General features: G+C 44.2%; 1 protein-coding gene across 2 annotated transcripts in view; it reads right to left on the reverse strand.

The window, feature by feature from the left end:
- The window catches only part of HECA (HECA ribonucleoprotein granule regulator), a 45,173-nt gene extending 18,267 nt beyond the window's left edge, over positions 1 to 26,906 (reverse strand). Inside the window, exon 1 of one of the 2 annotated variants that reach the window (XM_070073498.1) lies at positions 26,396 to 26,906. In XM_070073498.1, the coding sequence (XP_069929599.1) occupies positions 26,396 to 26,663 (268 nt within the window). In that variant the 5' untranslated portion in view covers positions 26,664 to 26,906. Of the gene's footprint in view, positions 1 to 991; positions 1,012 to 26,395 lie in introns of those variants that run through there. The other variant, XM_089332597.1, reaches the window with a different exon arrangement.
- Positions 26,907 to 27,164: the final 258 nt, after the last annotated feature.

Raw genomic sequence — 27,164 nt, forward strand, 5'->3', positions numbered from 1 at the left:
CAGTCTGAGCAAACGTCAGCTACCACTATCACATGTTACCAGTCCCCTTTCTAGAAGTGTGGGGTTCCAGGGCCTCAGCAACATGGCACTAAACCAACTCCATGGGCCTCACTATGGCTTCCCTATTTATCCCCTGGGAATCCACAAGCCACTCTCTTTGTCCGAGCCCCATTCAGCCTAGGATAGCAATTCACAGAACTGACTCCGCCATCAGACTGTCTGTGTACCTTTACCAGTACCATTTATAGGCTATGTGCCCTTGGACAAGGAACTTCTCGTATCATCACAACAGAACGTACCCTACATAGTTGTTCTAAGGATGGGAACACACACACGCACACATGCTCACAACAGAACCTGGTTACTGGGTACCCACCCCCCTTCCTCCTACTTAAGACCGACTGCAGACACCAATCTCCCCTTGCATCCCCAGCAGCTGGCTTCTTCACTGTCGTCCCCACCACGTGATAACTCAGGTGAAGATGCCTCTTATTCACCTTTGGGTTCTGGCACCACCAGGTCCAGGCCTTGGACAAACCTGGGCTGACAAACTTGCATTCAAGACACTGATAAAAACAGTGGAAGGAGGAGCAAGTTATAATCCTAGACAGAGAGAAAGACTTGATCCTATTGAAGCCCACTGAAAAGAAGCAGAAAAGAGCTTCTGTCACCTGGGCTGTGACCTTCAGTGTCCTTTAAAATGTTAATCAGCCAATTAAACAAGGTCCAATTGCTTTTATCTTCAATCCTTCACAAGACTGAAAAAAATGTCTCTGAAATACAATCCCAGGTCTAATAAAATCAAAGAATGGCCTACCTATATCTTCATATTCATAATACTCAAAGTATAAACTCTGAGATTGACTTGACATTTCTTTAAAAAACATTCTTCACATTAAAGAAAGGCAGACTAAGAGGGAAAAATCTTATTTATATATTTTATTAAAAGCAGAAAATATATCATTTAATCGACAGAGGACTTCCTATATACCTTATCTTTGGAGCCAGGAGGATTGGTAAATTCTGCTAGATGTGTTAATGAAAGTATATGCACAGGAGCCGGCGCTGTGGTGCAGCGGGTTAAAGCCCTGGCCTGAAGAGCCAACATCCCATATGGTTGCCGGTTCTAGTCCCAGCTGCTCCTCTTCCAATTCAGCTTTCTGCTATGGCCTGGGAAAACAGCAGAAGATGAACCAAGTCCTTGGGTCCCTGCACCCACGTGGGAGTCCCAGAAGAAGCTCCTGGCTCCTAGCTTTGGACCGGCACAGCTCTGGCCGTTGCGGCTATCTGGGGAGTGAACCAATGGATGGAAGGCCTCTCTCTGTGTCTCTACCTCTCTCTGTAACTCTTTCAAATAAATAAAATAAATCTTAAAAGAAAGTATATGCATAGAACACACATATAGCACCAAAGCTCTGCCCACGCCCTATGTAGGATCACAGCTGTTCTCACCTGCCGCCTACCCTCCCAACTCTCTGCTTGTTTACGCGTCACTTTGATATGGCCTTGCGCCTAGGACTCAAAAACAAACACAGAGCCAAGAGCTTGTTTAATGTGGAGTAACGTGCCACAGACACCTCTCGCCGTAACACATCTCCAGCCCAAGAGTGAGGCTCAGAGGCAGGCAGATGAGGAGGACAAGAGTGAGATTTGAGATAGTGGGAGACTTCCTACAGTGCTCTCATGTCTCCCACAACCCCCAGGGAAGTCATTTCACTGCTCTCTATGTATACTCACAACATACCTCCCTCCCTAATTAACTTCCCTTTCCAGGGTCCACAATGGGGCCAGTTCTGCTACCGACTCAATGTTTCACACTGAGCAGTTACCTCACCGGTAAAGTGGGCTAGTACTTCTTGCCCCACTCGCCTCACATGTGGATAGAAATACTTTATGCACTGTGAAGTTCCATAAAAATGCATATTCTTCTAAGCGACCCTATCATACCTTCATACCTATGTATTTGGCTCCCCAACTAAATGCAACCTGCTCCAATATATTTCCTGCTTCGTCTCATCTTTTGGACACACCATATGATAAGTGTTCAGAATTTAAGTAAATAAATGAATAATGCCATGTCTCTTTCAATTTCTTAACTATTATAATTAATCAAAATGCATGCCATGTCTCTTTCAATTTCCTATGTATCATAACTAATCAAAATGCATAGGAAAAGATTTTGTAACTAAGAAAAAATACCAACAGCATTCAAAATAAGGCTATTAACAAATAAGTTGTATTAAAGAAACAGCCAAAGGCTGCCTGAGGCTCTAAGTTTACAAAATGTGTGATTCTTAAAGAACAGTGATCCCACCAAGGTATAAACAGGGCATAGGTTGTTCTGATACAACTACACCTTTAATGAGACAGAAGGGAAAGGGGAATCCCACAATCAGAGAGGGCTTGCTGCACCAACGCCCCATACTGTAAACCATGACAACCTAACAAGCCATCGGAAACAGGCTCTCTTACACACAGTCAGCATGGCTTAAAAAAGTATATGCATAAATCCTCCAATGCTTGTTTTCACAGGTTCATTACCCCGCATTCAGGAGCCAGCTTCTATTTGTGCTCAAGTTAAATAAACAGAGTTCACGTCATTCTTCACAAAAATCTCCAGGAGTCCAAGACTGGACAAGGTAACCGACCAGGCCCATGTCACCTGATGGTCTGTCTCCCTGGCCTTCTAACCCTGCATTCCTGCCCCTTCACCTAAGACTACAGGAGGGTCTGATGTGCGTCATTTACACAGGCAACCCAAACACCTCAACAAACTCACTCTCACCAGCCAGGAGCCCCACAGACCAGGCACTGCTATTTTCAGCTCCCTGTGAACCTGAGATCAAGTTTCGCTCCTCTTTCCACAGCTGCAAGCATCACAAGCAGGTGCAGAGCCGGGCAGGCAAGGGTCAGGAAAGCTTCTGAAGTCATCCCCGGCTCTCCAGGAAAGCAGGGACTGGGCCACAGCCATTCTTGTAAACCCACACCTGAGAAAGTCCTATTAGGTACTTAACAAATGCTTTGCTGAAGGGAAAAATGAGATACCACCCATGTGGAGGACTGTGGTGGCACTGATGGAAGATGAACAGGAGAGGGAGAAGCAGCCCAGCTGAGGGGCGGCAGCTGGGAAGCCTTCTACACTCAGTCCAGGCTTCCTCGTCAGGGCACAGCCTGGCCCTCACCCTCACTTCCTCATCATCAGTGCTACCCACCTTCTGCACCCAGGCCCCAAATGCAAACTTAGGGCTTCTGAACAACTACTTAACTACATTGCTGACTTTTTTTCCTTGCAGTCATTCCCCTCATGTGGGAACACGTCCCCTGATTGGCAGACAGCACATCCCTCTCAAGGCAAGCAGCATCAGACCAAGGGGATGAAGACACCTAACCTGGAGCCAGTCTGTCTGAATGTGACTCTCAGCTCTGTGCCCCATTACTTGACATAAGTGTGGCAAATCACAGAGTCACCCCATGCCTGGTTTTCTCCCTGTGAAATGGTGCAAATAACAGTACTGATCTCAAAGGGCTGCTATAAGGAATAAAGGAGTCATTAAGGCAATCTGATCAGCACCTGGGCACCTAAGAATCATTTAAATAAACTATATAAAAATATATTTTAATATATAGCATAAACTATAATGGCAACTTTTTTATAAAGCTTTTATTTAATAAATACAAATTTCATAGATACAGATTTTGGAATATAGTGGTTCTTCCCTCCATACCCTCCCACCCCCACTCCCATCCCACCTCCTACTCACTACTCCCTCTCCCACCCCATTCTTCATTAAGATTCATTTTTAATTATCTTTATGTACAGAAGATCAACTCTATACTAAGTAAAGATTTTAACAGTTTGCACCACAGACACACAAAGTATAAAGTACTGTTTGAGTTTTACCATTAATTCTCATAGTACAACTCATTAAGGACAGAGGTCCTACATGGGGAACAAGTGTACAGTGACTCCTGTTGTTGATTTAACAATTGACACTCTTATTTATGATGTCAGTGATTAACCAAGGCTCTTGTCATGAGCTGCCAAGGCTATGGAAGCCTTTTGAGTCCACAAACTCCGACATTATTTATACAGGGCCATAATCAAAGTGGAAGTTCTCTCCTCCCTTCAGAGAAAGGTACCTCCTTTTTTGAATGGCCACTTCTTTAAATCAGGATCTCACTCACAGAGATCTTTCATGTAGGTCATTTTTTGCCACCATGTCTTGGCTTTCCATACCTAAAATGCTCTCATGGGCTTTTTAGCCAGATTTGAATGCCTTACGGGCTGATTCTGAGGCCAGAGTGCTGTTTAGGACATCTGCCATTCTATGAGTCTGCTGTAGTGCAATTTACATGCTAAATGGAAATCACATATATAAAATATGATTAAGGAATGTTGATTATGACCAAATTTTGAAAATTTGTGCTGACAGGAGGGCATTGGCAAGGATAATCAGAATCAGGCTTATTTTTTTAGCAAGGAGAATGCTTTAAAATTGGAATATAGTACTAAAGAATGACATGAGGCCCCTTCTGGAGTCTTTATAAGTGGTTTTTGCTTCTAGGGATTTAATACCATGGCTTTTAATAATAGTTGCTATTAGGCCACATAGAATCATGAATACCTAAACTACTGGCACTCACTTTCCAAAGCCAACCAAAGAAGGGTGCCTCCTTGGCCTCAAACCCAATGCAGTGAGTTTACCCATCTGCAGTGACACATAATTTTGAAGCTTGCCAGTCTAGCAGGTTTACTCCACCTCTGTTTCAGACAATGAAGCCAAAGTGTATGATGAGGACATAGAGAAAAACATAGACAAGTGAGTACAGGCTGAGCATTCATCTAAAAATCTGAAATCCCAAATACTTCAAGATCTGAGACTTTCTGAGCACTGACACGATGCCACAAATGGAATACTTCACATCTGACAACATGTGATGATGAACTGCAGTCAAAAGAGAGATGCATTAAAAATATTGTATAAAATTACCTGCAGTCTACATGTGTAAGGTACATAGGAAACAAATGAATTGCATATTTAGATTAGAGTCACTTCTGCCCTAAGCATTTCAGCTAAAGGATACTCTACCTGTATTTAGAAAGAAGAAACACTGCTAATAATCTGTACAGGTGAGGTGACACCAACGTTATCAGTTCCCCCTAAACATCAATACAGTATCTGACAATCCTGAATTTTTTATATTACAATTCAGTAAAAGTTAGTCACCTGAAAATATTACAGATTCAAGGTCAGATTTGTATATTTTTTTATCAGCACCTGTTGTTAAGTAAATTTAATGCCAATTTACTACATCTGACACACCGAAGTCCTCTAAGTCATCACAGCACAGAAGTCAGAAATGGATGTTTGTCACTGCAGTTGGGACACTGCTCTGGATGCCTGTATCCTGTATCAGGCTGTCTGGGTTCCAGTTCCAGCTCTATTCCAGTCTCAGTTCCTATTCCAACTTCCTGCTGATGCACACCCTGGGAGTAGTAGGTGATGGCTCAAATACTGGATCCATCCCTCCCACCCATATGGGGTCTCTGAAAATAATTTAATTCTGACCAGCTGCCAATCAATGCAAGGCAACTGTAGGAATGTTCTGAACACCTGCTATGTGACTAGAGTAGAGCTTAGTGAAGGGGATGTCAATGGGAAAAAATAAAGCATATTTTCTATTTCATAGTTTTTTGTTGAAAACCTTTAACATGGTGGCAATTCTGAATACCAGATTCCCTCTCCAAAATTTGTCCCTCATCCTGTTGTTTCTGTTGTTTGCTTAGTGACTTTCTTGGACTAAGTCTGTGAAGTCTGTATTTTTTGTCACAGTCAGTCATTGAAGTCTCTGTTCAGTTAGCTGAGTGGTCAGCTAACACCTGAACAGAGACTGTCTGAAGTGCCCTGACGGATTAATCCTCTCACCTCTGCAGAGGGTCTCCATGTGTACTGGGGTCCACTTCCTCAAGACCCAAGCAGTTGGCAGCTGTTTTAGCCATGGGCCAGCCTGAGATGAGAGTTAGAGTCTCCTTAGGTTTTTCCTGGGCACAATATACAAACATCTATTGGAGCTTCCAATGTTCCTTGCAGACATCTCTCTCTCAAGACTGTGTGTGTAAGCTTCCTGGATCACCTCTTGTTTGCTCACCTGGCATCACTGTCTCAGGCAGCTGCGAAGTTTAACAATTGCTGCTGGTTATTTTCAACACACACCTCAGAAACAGGGATTTTACCAACCCGTGAGCTCTGAGCCAGGTCAAATAAAGACAGGCCCTGGGAATGAGGCTTTCCCAGGGAGCTTCTAGGTAGGTCAAACAGTGACAGTTCTCTGGGGCTACAGCTTTTGGGGAACTCCAAACTGATTCTTTCTCTACCCTGTGACTACCAGGCTGCTGGTTTTTATGTCACCATGGAGGTAAGGAGAGACACTGGGAACAGGACATGGCTCACCATTTGTACCACGATTCAGTCATTTATCCTGAATAAACAATCCTAGAATTACTGCAAGCCTTTGCTTTATTTCCAGACTTCAGAAAAAGTTCATTTTGATAATTTCTACCAGGGTTCAAACTGCTTTTTATTTTTCCTGGAGGCTCATACTCTGCCATTCTTAAAATAAATTTAAGTTTACAGATGTTTTTTGTTACAGAAGAACAGGATTACACATAAAAGAGTTTACAGCAGGACAATACCCTGTTTTCTAGGGATCAAATTCTGAGTAAAAAGTGAAATAAAAATGTAAATTTTTTATTATTTTTAAACAGATGATACTAGTTATGAAGTTACTATGATAATCTATACTGTTTGAATACACATAAATTAAAATATTTCAAATAAACTGGAAATTGTATCCTCTGCATCTCTTCAAGCTTTAAAAACTGGCTATAGGGCCAGCGTTGTGGCGTACAGGGTAACTGCTGCCTTCAATGGAGGCATCCCATATAGGTACCAGGTTCAAGTCTTGGCTGTTCTACTTTTGATCCAGTGATCCAGCTCCCTGCTAATGGCCTGGGAAAGCAGCGGAGGACAGCCCAAGTACCTGGGCCCTTTTACCTACCTTGGAGACCTGGATGAAGCTCTAGCTCTTGGCTTCAGTCTGGCCCAGTGCTGGCTAGTATGGCCATCTGAGGAATGAACTAGCAAATGAAAGATCTCTCCCTCTCTATATAACATTGTAGCTTTCAAAAAAAAAAAAAAAACTTTAAAAAAAAAAGGAGGGGGGAGGGTAGGCACCATAGTGTAGCAGGTAAAGTCACTGCCTGCAATGCCGGCATCGCACATGGGTGCTGGTTTGAGTCTCACCTATCCCACTTCTGATCCAGCTCCCTGCTAATATGCCTGGGAAAGCAGCAGAGGATGGCCCAAGAGCTTGGGCCCCTGCACCCACATGGGAGATCCAGAAGAGGCTCCTGGCTTCAGACTGGCCCAGCTCTGACCATTGTGGCCATTTGGGGAGTGAACCAGCAGATCGAAGATCTCTCTCTCTCTGTCGCTCCCTTTCTCTCTCTCTGTAACTCTGCCTTTAAAATAAATAAATATTTTAAAAAATCGGGTGTGACGGGGCTGGCATTGTGGCATAGTGCGTAAGCTAATAACTGCTGCGATACCAGTGTCCCATACAGAGTCTGGTTCATGTCCCAGCTGCTTCACTCCCTGCTAATGACCTGGGAAAAGTAGCAGATGATGGCCCAAGTGCTTAGGTTCCTGTCACCCATGTGGGAGACATGGAAGAAGCTCTTGGCTCCTGGCCCAAAGCTGGCTGTTGTGGTCATCTGGGTAGTGAACCAACAGATGGAAGATATCTCTCTGTCTCTCCCACTGTCTGTAACTCTGACTTTCAAATAAATAACAAATCTTAAAATAAAAAAACTTGGTGTGACAAAATATGCAAGAACAATATTTTTCCTAATCCATTCAGGGGCTACAAAAGCAGAAAAGTTTAAGTACCATCTTTCTGAAAACTAGACTTCAATCCTATCAAATACACTTTCAGAAACTCAGACTCAAGCCCCAGTTCCTCAAATCATGTTCAAGGACTCCAGACTTAGATGCCAGCCTGGCTTGCCTGCTGATTGCCCTCCAAGTCACATGCAAAGCCTCTGCTTCAGCCTTGATCCCTCCCTTTGGCTGCCACAAGGAAATAGGAAAGGGGTGGACACAGAAGCTAATCACAGCCTCTGGGGCCCTACTCACACCCCAAATTCACTAGGTATCATTTCTTCACTAAACTACAAGTATTTTTTTTAAAGATTTATTTTATTTATTTGAAAGAGTTATAGGGAGAGAGAGAGGTCTTCTACCACAGTGCCAGCCCCAACCACAAGTATTCTTAAAGTGGAAACTAAAAAGGTTTTAATAAGGTTTCTCAAATATTTATTATTTTTGAGGGTTTTTCTTCCTCTACTAAAGATAAACATAAGACAGTTCTACACATAAAGGAAAGCTAGTACTTACAAAACTATTTTCTCAACTTGTTTTAATTAGTATAGGAGCTAGAGCAAGATCACTTAAGCATATCTGTCTTAACCTTTGGGCTAGTTTAATCTCCCTTAAGTTAGTGAAAGACAGCTCCAAAGTGGGTAGCAAATTGAGTACATGTGATTACATTTAGTTAAACATGTTTTTATGCTTAGAATAGGGTTTTAAAAACAAGGCTTTTATTCCAGCAAACCAGTCTATTTAAATAATAAGGAAGCATCACATACCAAAAAAAAAAAAAAAAAAAAAAATCACACACATACAAAACCAGCCAGCCTTCAACAATTTGGGCTTTAATATTTGCTTATTAAATTCAACCTACTCTCCTTGACCCACTCTTATTTCATTTTCAATTAAAACCTACAAGCCAGGCCCGGCACTATGGCGTAGTGGACTAAGCCTCCTCCTGTGGCGCCAGTATCCCATATGGGTGCCGGTTAGTATCCCAGCTGCTCCTCTTCCAATTCAGCTCCCTGCTGTGGCCTGGGAAAGCAGTAGAAGAGGGCCCAAGTACTTGGGCACCTGCACCCACATGGGAGACCAGGAAGAAACTCCTGGCTCCTGGCTTCAGATTGGCCAAGTTCGGCTATTGCAGCCACTTGGGGACTATACCAGTGGATAAAAGACCTTTCTCTCTGTCTTTCCCTAGAAAAAAACAAAAAATTCACAAGCCTACCCAGGCAGACTCAAATACAAACCAAATAGAAAACTACAGGTTTCTACTTTACATCCTTTTTATTTCTACTTTGGTTCCTATGTAAGTTTAAGCTACATTAATAATGCCCATAAAGTAAAAAATTCATGTTTTCGTAACAGAAGCCATCTCAAGACCCAAAAGGACATGGATCCAAAACATGCCTGGTTTAAATTTAATATCAGGATGAAGACAAAGATTTCACAGTGTTTCCTAAATGTGTGTTTCTTTCTTTCTTTCTTTCTTTCTTTTTTTTTTTTTTACAGGCAGAGTGGATAGTGAGAGAGACAGAGAGAAAGGTCTTCCTTTTGCCGTTGGTTCACCCTCCAATGGCTGCCATGGCCGGCGCGCAGCGGCCGGCGCACCGTGCTGATCCGAAGGCAGGAGCCAGGTGCTTCTCCTGGTCTCCCATGGGGTGCAGGGCCCAAGCACTTGGGCCATCCTCCATTGCACTCCCGGGCCACAGCAGAGAGCTGGCCTGGAAGAGGGGCAACCGGGAAAGAATCCAGCGCACCGACCGGGACTAGACCCCGGTGTGCCGGAGCCTCTAGGTGGAGGACTAGCCTATTGAGCCGCGGCGCTGGCCCCTGTTTCTTAAAAATACCAAAGTTCCACAGAATAGAAACAGGGCAATTCCCTGGTTCAGAATCTATAAACACTTCCTGAGCACATGGAAGCTCCCCTCATGATATGGCCAAGGCCCCTGAGCTATTCAGCGGCTTTCATTCCCAGGCAAACTGCACACAGAGCAACAGAGCACAGAGCAGTGATTGTGGCCACATGGGTGGCAGAAACATAATTATACTTGAGCCATTGCTGCCACCTCCCAGGGTCTACACTAGCAGGGAGCTGGAGTCATGAGCTGGAGTCAGGAATCAAACCCAGGAAACTGTAATGTGGAACATAGGCTTTTTATTCAGCGTCTTAACTACCAGGCTCCAAACACCCCTGCCCCAAGATAATTTTGAATAAGTAGTGTATTTAAATAGTGTGTTTAATAAATAAAATCTCAGCATGATGTAGCTAAATCCATTTCCTTACCCTATCCATATTCTAAAATAAACTAAATCCTTCTACTCCATTGATTTCCAGAAGCCTGTTCTGCCCTTCGTATATTCTTTCTGCTCGCCCCTCAAAATAACCCGGAAAATGCTATGGAGTAATCACCCTGGCAGTCATTCTGCTTGGATTTGGGGAGAAAAGCAAAGCTTTTGCCTGGGGCCTCACTGCACAGCCTAGTTCTAAAATGCTGCATCAGCCAACAAGCAAGTTACAGAATCTGTTGCAACAAGGAAAGGCCTGTCAAAGCAGAGGGCATATCTAGTTATTACACATACCTCAGTAAAAATGAAAACCAGACCCAAGAATTAGTCATGACTATGTGTTGGCCTAGTTGTTCACTCCACACAGAGATACGCAGAGCAGCTTACTACAAAACAATTTATTTCCCAGAGAATATTTTATTAAATTTTCTAAGGAAACTCCAAGTTACACACTCCACTGATAAATTATGCTAGTGATGTTATTATAATTAGACATTAATTCCCTTTCCAATTACCAACTTTTTTGGAATACAGATATAATTTTACACCATGGCCATTCTCAAAGGCTCAAGACAATTCATTTCAAAATTAGCAGGAAAAAAAAAACACTTTATAAAAGAATTAACAAATAAAAGAGAAAAATCCAGAAATTTCTTTTCCCCACAAAAGAATATTTACAGTAGATATAATTATATCAAAATATATACTCATACATGTGTATATATATTCTAAATGCATCATAAACAATATTTCAAATTTCATCAAGAGAAAGCACATTTCAAATTCTTTAAAAATTCTTCCAAGACATATCTCGGGGAACACTGAAAAAAAATGAGGAGGAAGACTGGTTTATTTCCAAAGTCAAAAATTTCAAATTTGACTATCCTTCAAGGATAAACCTTACAAATTGTTTATACACATAATTCTAAGAAATACTAGTCCATATATGCTTATTGATATAAATGCATATATTGACATACATAAATGTCAAATGTGTCATGATAAAAACTATTTTGATATAATCCACACTATAGTTTGGTAAAGTCACATGGCTGTAATCTAATTTAAAAGCAAAATCTAAAAGAACTGTATTTGGGAATGCTTCAAAAGGCTTTATAGGGGCCAGTGTTTTGGATGTAGCAAGTTAAGCCTCCGCCTGTGATGCTGGCATCCCATATGGGTACCAGTTCGAGTCCCAGTTGTTCCACCTCTGATCCAGCTCCCTGCTAAAGCACCCGGGCAGAAGATGTCCCAAGCACTTGGGCCCCTGCCACCCATGAGGGAGACCCAAAAGGAGTTCCAGGTTAATTGAAGCCATTTGTGGAGTAAACCAGCAGAAGGAAGATCTAACTCCACCTTTCAAATAAATAAATAAATCTTAAAAAAAAAAAAAACAATACTTTACAACAATTAAACTGCTTCATATAACCTTTCAGGCATGTAAATAGGAGAAAAAAGAAAAGACTGAAATGAATCAAGATACAATGTGAGGCATAATTACAAATCCAGGGACATACAGTAAATTATGCAGTACAACAAGCCAAGAGCAGGCTCTGTTAATCAAATGGTTAAAATCAAAGTGAATTCTGCTACTAAAAAGAAACTAGGAAAGCCTGGGAACAGGATGAGTCACAGATCACAACACAGCAATCCCAGAGTAAGCTATATTCACAGTGGTGAAAGAACCTTCCCCACAGCTTCACCTGCCACGGTTCTTCCCCATTGTATGGTCAGAAAGGAACTTCAAAAGGGCTCACTCAACTGGACTTGCCCTGAGACTAACAGGCAGAAGAACACACCTGGGAATTCCTGGGAATACTGCATAGCAAGAGCCCCAGATCCACAGAAAACCCTGCACACAAAGACAAGACCCAAAGAAGCAGAATTCAGATTTTGGAAGATCAGCATTCACTGCTAGTTCTGTGGGGAAAAGCCAACATCTGCCATGGGTTTTTCCAACAGAGCAGAGTGCTTTCAGCACAAGTTTGGAAGCAGCCAACCCCACTGCATCACAAACTGGGAGCCAAAGCCTTACCTAGAATACATGAAGACCCCCAACCATGGCATAAGCTCTACCATTTGTACAGAGTTCATCACGACAAAACTGTATTTTCCTTACTTGCTACATATAAAATTTGGGCTTATAAACATTGAAAAGCTTTGCAAAGTAACAGAATCAATTCTCCAGCTATACTAGTGTCTCCCAGATCCCACATTCTTTAGAACAAGCAATGAGTTTTTCAAAATTTCAGACATTAAAGAAGACACAAGGGCTGCCTGGATTAGCATGATGTATGATCTGTAAATAACCTCTTGCTTCAATTGAGTGCTATGGTCTCCTTTGATTAATAGGCACATGTAATTTCAATTCAAGTGCCAGAATGAGAAAAAAGTGAGAACCTTCTTCTATTTCAAGCAAGATGGACAATTTAGCCTTAAGAGGCCTCAGTGTGCAGCTTGACTCTTGAGAAGAGGTGATAACAAGTATATAATTGGCCTTTACCTACAAGTTTCAAAGTCCTACACAGCTGGAACAAAAACTTCAGGAGGAGCTAGAAATGTAGAGGGGCTGGAACTGTGGTGCAGTGGGTTAAGCCTCAGCCTAGCAACACCAGCATCCCAGATGAGCACCAGTTCAAGTCCTAGTTGCTCCACTTCTGATCCTGCTCCCGCTAATGCCACTGGGAAAGCAACTGAGGTTGGTGCCAAGTACTTGGAACCTGATACCCATGCAAGGGACCCAGATGGAGTTCCAGACGCCTGGCTTCAGCCTAGCCCATTCCTAGCTGTAGTGGTCATCTGGGAAATGAACCAGGAGATGGAAGATCTGTCTCTCCCTCTCTGTCACTGTCTCTCAAATAAATAAATTTTGTTTTTAAAAAAATGGAAAAGAACTTAGAAATGTACAAGAGAAGGTGCTCAGCGCTGGAGCTCAGCTGTCAGCTAGACAGAAGCTGCAGGGAAAGCAGGCGGTCAGTGAAGAAGGACAGAAGGGTGGCAGGAACTGCGTGGATTCTGTGGAACAGGACCTCCCAACTGGAAAAGGAAAAGGAAACAGAGGCTCACTTGTTTGTGTGCACTGGTCTCCAATGAACTAAGTCACAAGCCTGATGCCATGACCAAACTGCTCTGCCCACAGGTAATTTTACAACTTTCCTCATTCTCCCCTACCTTTATTGAGGCACTATCTCTATGTGGATATTACAAGGTCATACAAACCTGTAACATTTCTAACCAGCAAGGAGGGAGCACTTTAAACAAGGCTGAAAGACAAATAATAAACTAACATCCTAAAAGTATACTAAAAGTATCCTGACTATACAATGACTTACTATAAAACCACAAGAACACAAATACCCTAATAATAAAGTGGAGAGAAATCACTAACAACAACAAAAAATAGAAATGACTGGTATACACATAAAAAAGAAATGCAGTGACTGACAGTCCAACAAATGCAACTTCTAAGATATGAAGAAAATTCACATTAAGGAGCATAAAGAAATCAGCACTAGGGGCAGGCACTTAAAGCAGAGGTTAAGATGCTGCTTGGGACACCAGCATCCCAAGCTGGAACGCCTCGACCCAGTCCCTGCTCTCCTCCTAATCCACCCCAGTTGCCTGTTAATAGGGATACTAGGAGGAAGCAGATGATGGCTCAAGCATCAGTGATCTCACTTCTAGGACTGTACCCTAAACACAACACCACATCCTAGTTAAGAACTCTCTGGTCACTAGCAACAGGAAGTGCTAGTTCAACTGTTCACAGTCTCCGAAACACCAAGACCAGGAAGTCCTTCTGTTTTAAGGAGAAGCAATCAGAACATGTGTGTACAATGCTTGAGTAAAGTGCTTGCCTTGTGGAATGGTTTCTTGTTTACAAATAATTTCAGTTCAAATTCCACCATGATAAGCATGAGACTTTTTAAAAGTAAATGTCCATATTGCTTCCCTAATATTTTTATACTGAATCCACATCCTTTACTTGAAACACCTGCACAGTTTTTCATTATGCACATGTCGGTGGCAGGGTAGCACCAGGGGTGTCAAAACAGAAACAACATCAACAAGGATCCAATGGTGACACAACGACAAAGCACACATTTTCTGCAAAAAGGGAAGGCAGCCATCTCTGAAATTTAGCATCTTCATCTTCAAATGTAGACTGCAGATCGTGGGGTGTCACCCCTGACTGCTCCAGCGCACTCTGGAAGGGGAGCTATAGCATCTTCACGGATCCTGCTACTAGGAATGATTGTTTCTTTTTTATGTGGGTTCTATGGGTTCTGCAGCCCCAATACACAGACCACCCAGGAAACTGACCTGATTTTTTTTTTTTAAAGAAATTTATTTATTTATTTAAAAGGCAGAGTTACAGAGAGGCAGAGGCAGAGAGAGAAGTCTTTCATCCGCTGGTTCACTCCTCAAATGGTCGCAACAGCCATGGCTGGGCCGATCCAAAACCAGGAGCTTCTCCAGGTCTCCCACCTGGGTGCAGGGGCCCAAGTAATTGGGCCATCTTGCACTGCTTTCCCAGGCCATAGCAGAGCTGGATCTGAAGAGGAGCAGCTGCGACATGAACTGGCACTCACATGGGATGCTGGTGCTGCAGACGGTGGCTTCACCCGCTACGCCACAACACCGATTTGCTTTTGTACTGCGCACGTCATCTTCACTTCTAAACTAACTGCCTGATACAGGAAATTGTATTATTACAGGGCTAGTAACTGCAACGCAACATGAAAGCACTGCCACCTAAGATCAGAAAGAGGAAATGGAAACTATTTGGAAGAACTCTTCGAGCTACCCTGTGTGCTAAACATGCATGTTTCTGACTCCAGCACCGAAGGGTACTTCCTATTTCTCAATGCCAGATTCTCTCCCTGGCTTCGGGCAACACTGCTCTGTGCTCTATCTGTTCAGTAACACCCATCACCAACCACCCCAGGCTTCAAGACCTCTCAGATTACAGACTGCACCTGCTGCCAATTAAAAATAGCTACATGACTCTGGACATTTCCCACTTTCCATTTTTGTCCAGACACTAAGCTGTGTTATGCAGAAGATACATGTTACTTTAATAAGAAGGTATGTTTTAATACATTTCTACTAGCTATTATATGAAATACTCAAGCACAGACATGCTCATTTGAAAAACCAAAACAGGGGTGTGATTCAGTTTCAGTACTAGTGCAGAGGGACTCTCCTGAGATGTTTTTATAACTTAAAAGGATATGATCTGAAGTATAATCAAACTCATGCTTACCCATAGGGGAAAATAAACTTTTCAAATATGGCAAACAGCTTTCTAACTTACATAAGCAATTTGATATTGTGCTAACTTTTGCCTAAATTCATCTGTTTAAAATCAGTTTTATAAAAGCATATACCTTAAGGCGTTTCTTTCTAATGAATTTCCAAGGAAATGAAATAAGCAGAAATCCTGAATAATGACACCTGGGCCATCTTTTGCCTTTAACTGCCTGTAATTGCTCTTTTGGGGATGATATGATTTGAGTGGCAATGTATTTTGAAGGGGTCCAGCATATCCCATTGTGGCATAAAAATTATTTTGAGCTGAAGGCATCTGAGTTCCTGAAATCTCTTATCAGCCTAAATGCAGAGCCTCCCAAAAGGACTCAATTACCATAAATCCCTTCCCAGAGAGTAGCCAGGGAAGACCGCCTGTCATTGGCAGAGATGAGAAGCCTCCACACCACATATACAGACATTATCACAAAACTGTCATATCTCCCATCTAGTGTCCTAAAGGCCCGTTTATCATTCCAAAAAGTCATCTGTTTTCCCATAAGTGCTCTTCCCTCCCTCTTCTCCTATTAAAATTGTATAAGCCCCAAATTCTAAGCGGCCCTTTGAGTCAACATTTCTTCTGTGATTAAATCTGTCTTCTCTCCTGCTAATCTGCCTTTTGTCAATTTCATTTGCAGACCCTCAAAAACTGAACCCTTGAGATAAAGTTTTTTCTTCCCTTGCCAATTTAAGTCTACCAAATACACTCCATTATGAGTATGTGAGTACCACACTAACTTTCTTCTTAAATGCAGTCTAAGGAATTATATGGTTAACATTTAACACTTCCTCTTTAAATCTTCCTCTATCCCTATTTTTCTTTAATGTCTGTGTTTCTAACGTGACTTTATTCAAGTATTATCTTCATGGTATAATTCAGTAGAAATAATTTTCCTTTCCAGTTTTTACAAATTAAAACATACAGTCTTTAAGTATTAGAAATGTTACTCAACTTTTTTGCTGGTTTATAAAATGCTTCAAGTATAAACAAGCTTAAAAATCCTTAAGTTGCTATTTCTCCTACCATTAAAAATAGGAAGCTTTCCGAAATATATAAATTGAACACTGCACACACACACACACACATTTTGTAAAAAAAAAAAAAAAAAAAAAAACTCCCCTCACTCTTTGTTTCAAAACTAGGATGACTTAAAAAAAAAATGACAAACCAGGATAATGAGTCCAACCTGGCACAGAAACGTACGCTTACTACCATGGTATGAAAAACAAACCATGAAACCATGAGGACAACCTCCTGCCCCTGGAAAAAACCCTTGCTGCTCGGATAGTCCCAACCCCCCTCCCAGCATTTAGTTACCTCAATTAGCTAACCTCCCATGGCTCAAGAGACACAGGGCTGCTGGTACCCACAGTTAGAAGATTCTTCCCACCCAGCTGCAACACAGTCATCCTACAGGGCAGAAAAGCTGCATGTGCCATGTGTCCACCACACTGAAAAAATCATAATCAGGGGTGCATGGCAGCTCTGACCTCCAGTCCCAACCCAACTGTATCAAAGGACACCCTTTCTCTTAAGACATACACTAGCTTTACAAGCTTGCCAACCACCTATCAGTACCCTCTTTGCAGAATCATCTATGTCTCTGCTTCCACACGTCAGCGAATGGTTCTCCACTGACTACAAAACAGCCAGAATTGACTGGCCTCGCCCCCTTTCCAGCCCTGTGTCCTACCACCACACCTTGCACCAGCCATGTCTAATTCTTGGCAGCAAACAGAACTGAAAGCGCTTTCTCCCCTTCCTTGGCTTAGAACAGCCTTCTTCTGCTTTCAGATCTAACTGCCTCTCTCCCTGCAAGTCTCAGTTCAAATGTGCACTCCTCCACAATTCATTTGTCCCACTGGACACCCACAGTACCTGACTGTGGCTCCTGGTGTTTATGGGTCTCTCTGCCAGGTTTATGGTGTGTCTTCAGAGAGGCATGGATTCTAATGCCCCTAAGTAGAACCCAACATTTTACATCTAGTCGTAGAAGATAGGCAAATAATAAATGTTTAGCAAATGGCTGAGGATGCATGAATGAGTAAACAAATGAATAAGGAACGAATGAATATTCTCCAGTCGTCCCTGGGGAGAGGACATGGTCTTCTGTTTAACTCTCAGCAAAAATGCACACTGGCTAATTCCAGGACACCGCAGGATCCTTGACTTTTCAGTTACTCAACTCCACACAGTCACTTCACTTCTCCATCCTAAAACCCAGTCCTTATATATGTAACCCTGTATTTGATCATCTCACATGCACATGCAGCTGCCCTCGTGTGTAGTAATCTACTCACATCTCTTTCTATATAAGGAAGATGTAACCACTTCCACACTTTGCTTTTAACTTTTTTTGGGGGGGGGGGGCGTGAATCATCTGCTTTTTTGGGGTAAACTTAAGTGAGAGAGATGGGACAGAATATATCATTTAGTCAATTCAGTGCTTGAAGAGAAACCCATGAGAGCACAGTCTTTATTTACATTCATATTTACAGACCCCTCCCCACCAACACGTCTCTCAGCGTCTGTCCTATGCAGCAAGGTGCCTTTCCACGTTTTGTAACTGGGTAGGGTCTATCAAACTATAAAACTTACAGAGCTATTGGTAACAGTGCTCATCTCTGCCACGCCCTGGCCAAGATCTTTCAAATATAAGTGGATTGCTTTCCTCCAAAACACTCCCAAAAGGTGGCACTGGGAAAAGGGAGGGTGAGAAAGGGTAAAGAACTTGCCACAGAGTTGCTCTGCCCAGGTTTACATTCAAATTTGTTAAAATCTCGTATTTTGGGGGCTGGTGCTGTGGCATAGCAGGGAAAGCCACAGCCTATAGTGCCAGCATCCCATATGGGCACCAGTTCAAGACCCAGCCGCTCCACTTCGATCCAGCTCTCTCCTACGGCCTAGGAAAGCAATGGAAGATGGCCAAAGTCCTTGGGCCCTTGTATCCCACATGGAAGACCCGGAAGAGGCTCCTGGCCCCTGGCTTTGGACTGGCACAGCTCTGGTCGTTGCGGCCATCTGGGGAGTGGACCAGTGGATGGAAGACCTCTCTCTCTCTCTCTGCTTCTGTAACTCTGCCTTTCAAATAAATAAATAATAAATCTTTTAAAAAAATAAAAACATGTATTGTCACTGTCATTTACTGAACCTTAAACACTCTAGGTCTTATTTCCTAAGATTAGAATAATGATACGGACAGAATTTCAAAAGTCTACACCTCCAACTTCACTAACTCCACCATCAGCTTCTAAAATATCATTCACCATTACTGGATACTTTGCTGAATCCTTGTGAGCTACCAAATCACTAAGGACCACATAAGTTCCCACTAGAAAGAAATCCATTCTTGGAAAGTCCACCTAAGTGTGACAGCATGTGCTCCAGGCTCCAGATCCAAACGCAGCCAGCCTGTTGCTGAGAGCTGCCGGGGTATCAGCAATTCTCCAGCATGCCTTACCACAACAGGAACCACAGGCTGGCAAGACCGTGGAGGAAAAGGAACTCTGACCGCAGCAGTATCAAACAGATACAACCTTTCTACAGGGCAATACATCTGTCAGCATGTATTAAAAGCTGTAAAAACACACATAGCCTTTGACACAGCAAGTCCACAGGTCCTCTTCCATACTACAAAATGGTTATGGTTTGAATGTTTGTGATCCTCCAAAACTCAACTACAAACTTAATCTCCCAGGAGGTGGCCAGGCAGTAGGCGCTCTGCTCTCATGGATGAATCACTGCCCTTATTAAAGGGCTTAAGGGAGTGACATCCCTTCTGCCTGTTTTATCCTACGAGGAGACCACAAGAAAGCATCATAAAGCACCAGATGCTCATGAGACACTCAATCTGCTAGCGCTGTGATCCTGGACTTCTCAGCGTCAAAAACTGAGGAATAAATTTGCATCATTTATAAATTACCTAGTCTATGGTATTCTGGTACAGCAGCAGGAACAGACTAAAACAAGCAATAACTAGATAAATGCCCAGAGAAGTATGAATAAGCACCTAAAAGTTAAACAACAGCAGAATGACCAAATTGTTTGGTCATTTGCTGTAGATTTGATGGCATATTATATAATCATTAAAAATGATCCACCTATATATTTATTACTCTACTAAAATGCCAACAAAACATGTTAAGTGTAGGCCGGCACCGTGGCTCAATAGGCTAATCCTCCGCCTTGCGGCGCCGGCACACCAGGGTCTAGTCCTGGTCGGGGCGCCGGATTCTGTCCCGGTTGCCCCTCTTCCAGGCCAGCTCTCTGCTGTGGCCAGGGAGTGCAGTGGAGGATGGCCCAAGTGCTTGGGCCCTGCACCCACATGGGAGACCAGGAGAAGCACCTGGCTCCTGCCTTCGGATCAGTGTGATGCGCCGGCCACGGCGGCCATTGGAGGGTGAACCAACGGCAAAAGGAAGACCTTTCTCTCTGTCTCTCTCACTGTCCACTCTGCCTGTCAAAAAATTTAAAAAAAAAACAAACATGTTAAGTGTAAAAATCAGATTATAAAATAATCTTTTCATGAAATCTGTACATGCACTTTTTTAAAAGACTGTAAGAAAAACATTTAAAAGGATGCAGAATACACAGTCATGCATTGCTGGACACTAGGGCATGTCCTCAAATATGGTCATTAGGCAGCTGCATTGTTGTATACACCATGGGATGTACCTATACAAACCCATATACCATAGTCTGCTATTCACCTAAGCTGCACAGCATAGCCACCTGGCTCATGTGTTCTGTCACTGAAACATCATTGTGCAGCACATAACTATGTATCAAAATGTTAATGATGATGATATCTAAGTGGTGGAGTTATATATTTATGAAGCCAAAGACATATTTGTCTTTTTTCAAGATTTTTCCATGCTTATGTTATAAAATATTATTTTATTTATTATTTTATAATGCTTATATAATTTATATTACTTATATTATTTTATAAACATTTTGTTGATGTTTTAAAATATAATTTAATAAATATTAACAGTTATTAAATAATGAAATCACGCAATATTTTGAACTAAATTCCCCTAAAAATGTCAGACTTGGAAGCCAGCATCAAGGTGCAGCAGGTTAAGCCACCACATAAAATGCCGGCATCCCGCACAGTACCAGTTTGAATCCTGGCTACTCCTTTTTCAATCCAACTCCTTGCTAATGCACCTGGGAAAGCAGTGGATGATGGCCCAAATACTTGGGCCCCTGCCACCTACATTGGAGTTCCTTGCTTAGGCCTGGCAGTCTTAGCCATTCCAGCCATCAAGGGAGTGAACCAGCAAATGGAAGATCTCTTTTATTCTCTCTCTCTCTCCTCTCCCCAATCATTCTGCTTTTCAAATAAATAATACTTTTTTTAACATCAGACTTGGGTACTAACATCAGTCAGGACAGATTGTTTTTCTGCTAGTCTCCCTTCTGATAGCTATAAATTCTTTATCCAAATTGTTCAGGCTAAAAGCCTGAAGTAAACTCAAAGGAAAATTAATCTACAAGAGATATCCCAGTTTCAGCTGCCATTTTACATTCTCTGTGAAATGATCCATTCTTGAACTTACAGGAAAGCTGACATTGAAGATTTGGTTTCTAGAATCTACTCAGAGGTCTGGAACAAGGATAAGGACTGTGCAAAAAGCATCACTGGCTGGGTGCAGAATGGTCCTGCACTGCAACATACCACGGAAATGTTTTAATAAGACCTGGAAAAACTAACTTGTAGATAACACCTTAGACTCCCAACAGATATTCCTCAACTTGAAAATAAACAGCAGACACTCTTCATTTTTCTTCTGCTAGATATAGGTAACTTAAATGTAGCAGGAAATAAATATTTAAAAAGTTACTTAAAATTTACTACAAACCTGGGGTTATTAAAAAATGTGCTAAGGCACAGCCATTAGGACGCTGCCTGGGATGCCTACATTCCTTATAAGGCTACCTAGTTGAAGCCATGGCTCCACTACTGATCCAGCTTCCTGTTAACAAACACAAGAAGCAGCAAATGATGGTTCAAATAGTCGAGGTTCCTGCTACCCATATGGGCTTCAATCAAGCCAGCGCCAGCTACTGTGGGCAATTGGGGAATAAACCAAGGACAGGGAACAGGTGGTATTGCAAAAAAAAAAAAAAAAAAAAAAAAAAAAAAAAAAAAACACCTTAAAATAATATATAGAATTCAGAACACCTTTTCCCATCAAACAATGTTACAAATGGTTCATAAAGCCTATTTAATTGCTGAGTGAGAAATATTAAGAAAATGGTAATGCTAGGGGAACAAGAAAGGCTCACAGCCGGAGAGCATTTAGCCTATTCAATAAGAAGTCTGTGCCCCACATGAGAACACCTGGCTTCAGTGCCTGCTCTGACTCCTGGCTCTCACTTCCTGCTAATGCACACCCTGAGAGGCAGTGGTGATGGCTCAAGTAGCTGGGTTCCTGCCACTTAAGTGAGAGACCTGGACTGATCTGCTCACAGTGGCAGCTCAGATCACTGCGGGCATTCGGGGAGTAAAACAGGCAATGGGAACTCTCTGTCTGGGACGGACAGCGGAATTAAACTACTTCCCTGCAGAAGATAACGCCACCCTACTCACAACGTCATGCCCTCCCCCTAGGGGCAGTCCAAGTGTGGGAGAGGAGGGAATAAAGGCCCTGACCCAATGTCTCAGAGAGATAACTTTGAAGAGGCCCTCACAGCTCCAGAGCGCTCAAAGGGGAGTTCAGACGCCTGTTATCACAGTTCAAGTCCTCTTTCTGCTCAATCCTGCTTTCTTCCCTCCCCCACTTGCACTAATGCCAAGATAACCTCCCAGTAACCCCACTGCACATAAACCTCTGTCTGAGAGACTACATTCAGGACCTAAAACAACATTTCCTAGGCTCTTATTATTAAGTCAGGCACTTCTCTAAAACAGATATTGACTTTTTTACAGTATGTATAATACTGATAGATGTCTCAGTACATATATATGGGTAAAAATTATAATCTTATTTCTCATACACATGAAGCCTATGGCTCTGAAAAGTTAAATGACTTGCCCTTGGTCATTCAGCCATGTTAGTAAAATGGTGCAGTCTTATCGGTAGCACCATCTATGCCTCGGATGCCATCTTAGGCTCCGGCGGAGCCCTGGTAACCACCTTGTATAGTGGGCTTCAATCCTAAGCCCCTTGGCCAAACCACAGGTGTCAGCTCCACATCCACCCTAATGGGATTCGCTGCTCCTACTTCCCCTCCTCCCAGCAAAGATATAACAGGACCTGCTTCCAGCACACATGGCCTCTCTCCCTCCTGATTCCTCTCTCTCTCTCTCTCTCTCTTGGCCTCTCCCCCCAGCCCATCCAGCTTGCCCTACCTTACAATAACCCTTCCACTTAACTCCAGTGTTCGGTGTGTTTTGTGGCAGCCTTACAAGCAAGTAATCAGAGGAGCCAGGATTTGGATGAAGAGGCCTACCAAATATAAAGTTAATCACTAGGTAAACTAATTCCATCTCTAGACAGAGTTATTAGGGCAGGCTCTGCAGCCCAAGGCTCCTGGAAGCAGTCAGGAATGAGTGCCATCGCGAACCATGGCCCTCCGCAAGACAGAGATTTACAAAAGTATTTGAGATTCCGGCCCACTGAAAACTAGACACCAGAACCAAGATTTCATATATTTTTAGACCTAAAGGAGAAAAGCAGAGGCCTAATGAAACCAGAATCCCCGAATGAAACTACATAATTATAATCTATTGCATGATTACTAGATCCTAAAAATAATAATTGGCAAATCTCGTCCACCCACAACCAAAATGTGACAATATGCGCAGACAGATGTTTACTATGTAGGAGGATGGCACTTCCTCACGCCTCCCATTCCTGCAAAAAGCTTCATAAAATAAAACCTAAGAATGAGTATCTAATAAACCCATTAAAGGTGCAAAACCCTTCCAATTACTACTCAACCAATCCAAGACTTACAAATGCAAGTTCAACTTCTTCAACTGTAATCATACCGCAGGTCTCCAAAGCTAGCAATCTTCTTTTATAAAGTTATGTATGGCTCTTTATACCTACCGACAAACAATGAACAACTAAGAGCTAATATTACCTTGCCCTAATGGCCACATGGCCCAAGACCTACAAGGTATAAAACCATTCTCCAAACTCTAAACAACTACAAATAAAAGCTATTAACTTAGTTAAATCATTAAGTTTGTATGTGTGCAGATGCTGACAGAAACTGACTTGAACAATGAGAACAAACCATTTTAAAAGTTTAACAGAATGCATATTGACTCCTTCCTAAGAGGAACTATTATATTTGTACTATTCATAATTGCTAAACCTACTGCCACTGTTAAGTAAAAAATTGAGAAATACTAAAAATAGTTGAATTGATGCCATTTTAAAATTCAAAAATAGTTGGGTCTTTGGTTCTGAGAGCTTATATGTGTCTGCTGCCTCTTTTTTTTTTTTTTTAAAGATTTATTTTATTTATTTGAAAGACAGAGTTACAGAGAGAGATAGATACACACAGAGAGGTCTTCCATCTGCTGGTTCACTCCCCAGCTGGCTGCAATGGCCGGAGCTGCGCTGATCTGAAGCCAGGAGCCAGGAGCTTCCTCCAGGTGCAGGGGCCCAACAGCTTGGGCCATCTTCTACTGCTTTCCCAGGCCATAGCAGAGAGCTGGATCAGAAGAGGAACAGCTGCGACTAGTACTGGCGCCCACATGGGATGCCGGTGCTCCAGGCCAGGGCTCTAACCCGGCACGCCACAGTGCCGGCCCCTGCTGCCTCTTTCTTTAAAAATTCACCAGTGCCATCCTTCTCACACTCCTATGTTATAAAGCATGGCTTTAAATAGCCAAAAAACAGTAACAGAGCATTTATGATTTCCATATTCACTGATGTGCATGCCAGAGGCATGCTGAGTGATCAACTGCAGAGCTGCCATGAGGAGCTTTCAAACTAAGGTGAATCATTCACCGAGACTTGAGAAGCAAGAGTCAGCATCATAAAATTCAGCCCACCAACATTCTCACGTCTGCACTTTCTGTGACCCTGATGACAGCAATGTTCGGCCCATTTCTCTCCCCCTGCCACTCACTGAATAAAACACGTTCCAATACAGAAACACATAGCTTTACACAAATCTATACAATACTGGGACATTTTCCGAGTCTGCCCCCTCAGAGGAGAGTAACAACAGGGGAACCATACAATGTTCATGAACTAGGAAGTGCCACCTGCCAAAGAAAAAACTTCCTCACGCTCCTTTAAAGTGGTCTCCTCTTGTGGGTCAGAAAATAAAGAAGAAAAAAGAAAACAACCAACTGGAAGCTTCCATCTAAAGCAAAAAATAGCAAAGTAAACCAGAACCACCACCCCAACAGGAGTGTAAGCACCATGAGGGCCGGAAAGGCTGGACTTGACTCCTTTCCCTTAGTAACTCAGTACCTGTTATGATGGTGTTAGCAGTGGTTACTGTTTTTTGAGTGACTAAATAACGGCTGTCATTCACTGATCACCTGCTCTTGAGGAACTTCACTGAACTGTCGTCACCTTACCAGAGCCCACACTGAGCACCTGACAGGCAAGGAGCACTGGGCACGCCTCCACGGCCCTAGGAGCGGCCGGTGTCATTTTCCCTGTCAGTTTTACAGATGTGGAAATTAAGGCTCACAAAGATTGACCTTCCCAAAGCTTTAAAGGTTGAGCCAGGAGTCTGCCTTAACCAGAGTGTGGGCACCTTCCTCTCTGTCACATCTGTACCAAAGTGAGGGTTACAGCTATGGGGGGGGGGGGGGGGCAGAAAGATCGCAGAGAACACGGGCTGTCCCAAAGCTGTTTCAGCAGATATTCACAAAGCGGCTAAGTTTGCTCCTGAACACAAATAATCTTCCTATTTCAGTACCGTAGAGATACAACCAAAGGGGCCTGGGGCTCTGCTACTAATAAGCCCCATGTAATCTCTGTGTTCTGAGCACGGTGGGGTTCTTGTCCAGTGCAGGTGCCCGTTCAAAGTGACTGATCTACATTAAAAAATGGCTCCAGAAGCTGAAAGCTGTGCGTTAACATCCAGATATAAAGGTCCTCATCTCCCGTCATTAAAATATACCTACATTCTCTTTCCTGAAAAAGTGCCCGACCAGAGGAATTCAAAGACCTGCCCGCCTCAGTGGAAGTGTTCGCCCAGCACCCCACAACGAAAACCAAGTCTCCGCACTGCGACCACAAACCCTCCCCACGTCGGCTATTCCCAACGTGTTCCCCTGAAAGGCGGATTCCGGCACTCCCTACGATTACTCGGTTTCCTTCGAAAAACGCCAAGCCGTATTCTATACGGAACGATCGTGTTCACCTCCAAGCTGGGGACGGAAGTCAAGTTCAGATTCCCTGGCTTCCTCGAGCAAGAGCAATCCCCTCACCCCCCACACAAGTCACAGAGACGAACGCCCTACAGCAGAAATGGCTCCCGGCCTGTCCACCTGTGGCCCTCAGGACGGCGAGCCTGGATTTGCCGGGAATTAGGCGGAGGGGTGGGGGTGGGCGCCAGGGAGAATGCACGGGAGCCCAAGTTTTCAATAGGATCATTCTTCTCAACTCGGGCAGCTCTTTCCTTCCTTCCTTCCTTCCCCGGCCAGGGCTCTGCCCGCGCTGCCCACAGCCGGGCACCCGGACGCCCCTCGGAGCCTACGGACCCCGGGCCGGGGCCGCCGACCAGGGCTCGCAGTCAGGCGTGGGGACCGCGGCGGGGCGGAGGGGCGGGGTGCGTACTTCCTGACTCTCGCATTGTCCACGCATCGCCCGCGCCACCCCGGGGCCCGCCACCGCGCGGGGCCAAGTCGGCGAGGAACTTGGCGCCCGCCCCGGCTTACCGTTCTTGGCGTCGCCCGCGGCTGCAGCGCCCGCGGCGGCCGCAGCGTTCGCGGCGCCAGCGCCCGCGCCTCCGGTGCCCGCCGCGCCTCCGGTGCCCGGCGCTCCCGCCGCCGCCCCGCAGCCCGCCGCCGCCGCCAGGGGCCCCCCGGCCGCCGCGCCCGCCGCACCCGCGACCGCGAGGGCCCCGGCTCCATTTTCCTGCTCGTCCCCGCTGCTGTTGGCGCGTTTGTTTTTGCGGCCGCCTTTGCTGTTTTTGGGGTTGGGCATCTCGCGAGCGAGCTAGCGTCCAGGTGCCCCGCGTCAGCGCCCGGAGGCGCGCGGGGGCCGGCGGCTCCTCAGGCTGCCCCGTCTAGCCGCGCGGCCCGCGCCGCGCCATCCCGGCCGCCGGGCGGCCACCCGAGCCTCGCAGGCGCCGCGGGCTCGGGGCGCGAGCGAGACGCTCCCGAGGCGGAGGGAAAAGGCGGGTCTCCGGCTTGTTTTGATTCGGCTGCGCTGACACGCTCTGGGCCCGCCCGCCGCCCGTGACGACACTGGGGCTTCGGCCTGGCCGCGCCCACCAGGTGACCTCACGGCGGCCCGGGCGCCCGCCTGACGTCACGCCCCACGCGGAGCCGGCCCACCTCGAGTGACGTCATCTTGGCGCCCTCAGCGCCGGGGCTTGCGGGGTCCGGGAGTCTTCTCGCAGGGCAGTTCCTGAGGCTGCCCAAAGGGCCGATACCGTGGCTCTGAACTTAGGCGGTGGCTTCCTGACCTTGACATTAATGGAGA

Source organism: Oryctolagus cuniculus, chromosome 5 (assembly GCF_051225735.1).
Source record: "Oryctolagus cuniculus isolate XC-2025 breed Fujian yellow rabbit chromosome 5, ASM5122573v1, whole genome shotgun sequence".
Taxonomy (NCBI): Eukaryota; Metazoa; Chordata; class Mammalia; order Lagomorpha; family Leporidae; genus Oryctolagus; species Oryctolagus cuniculus.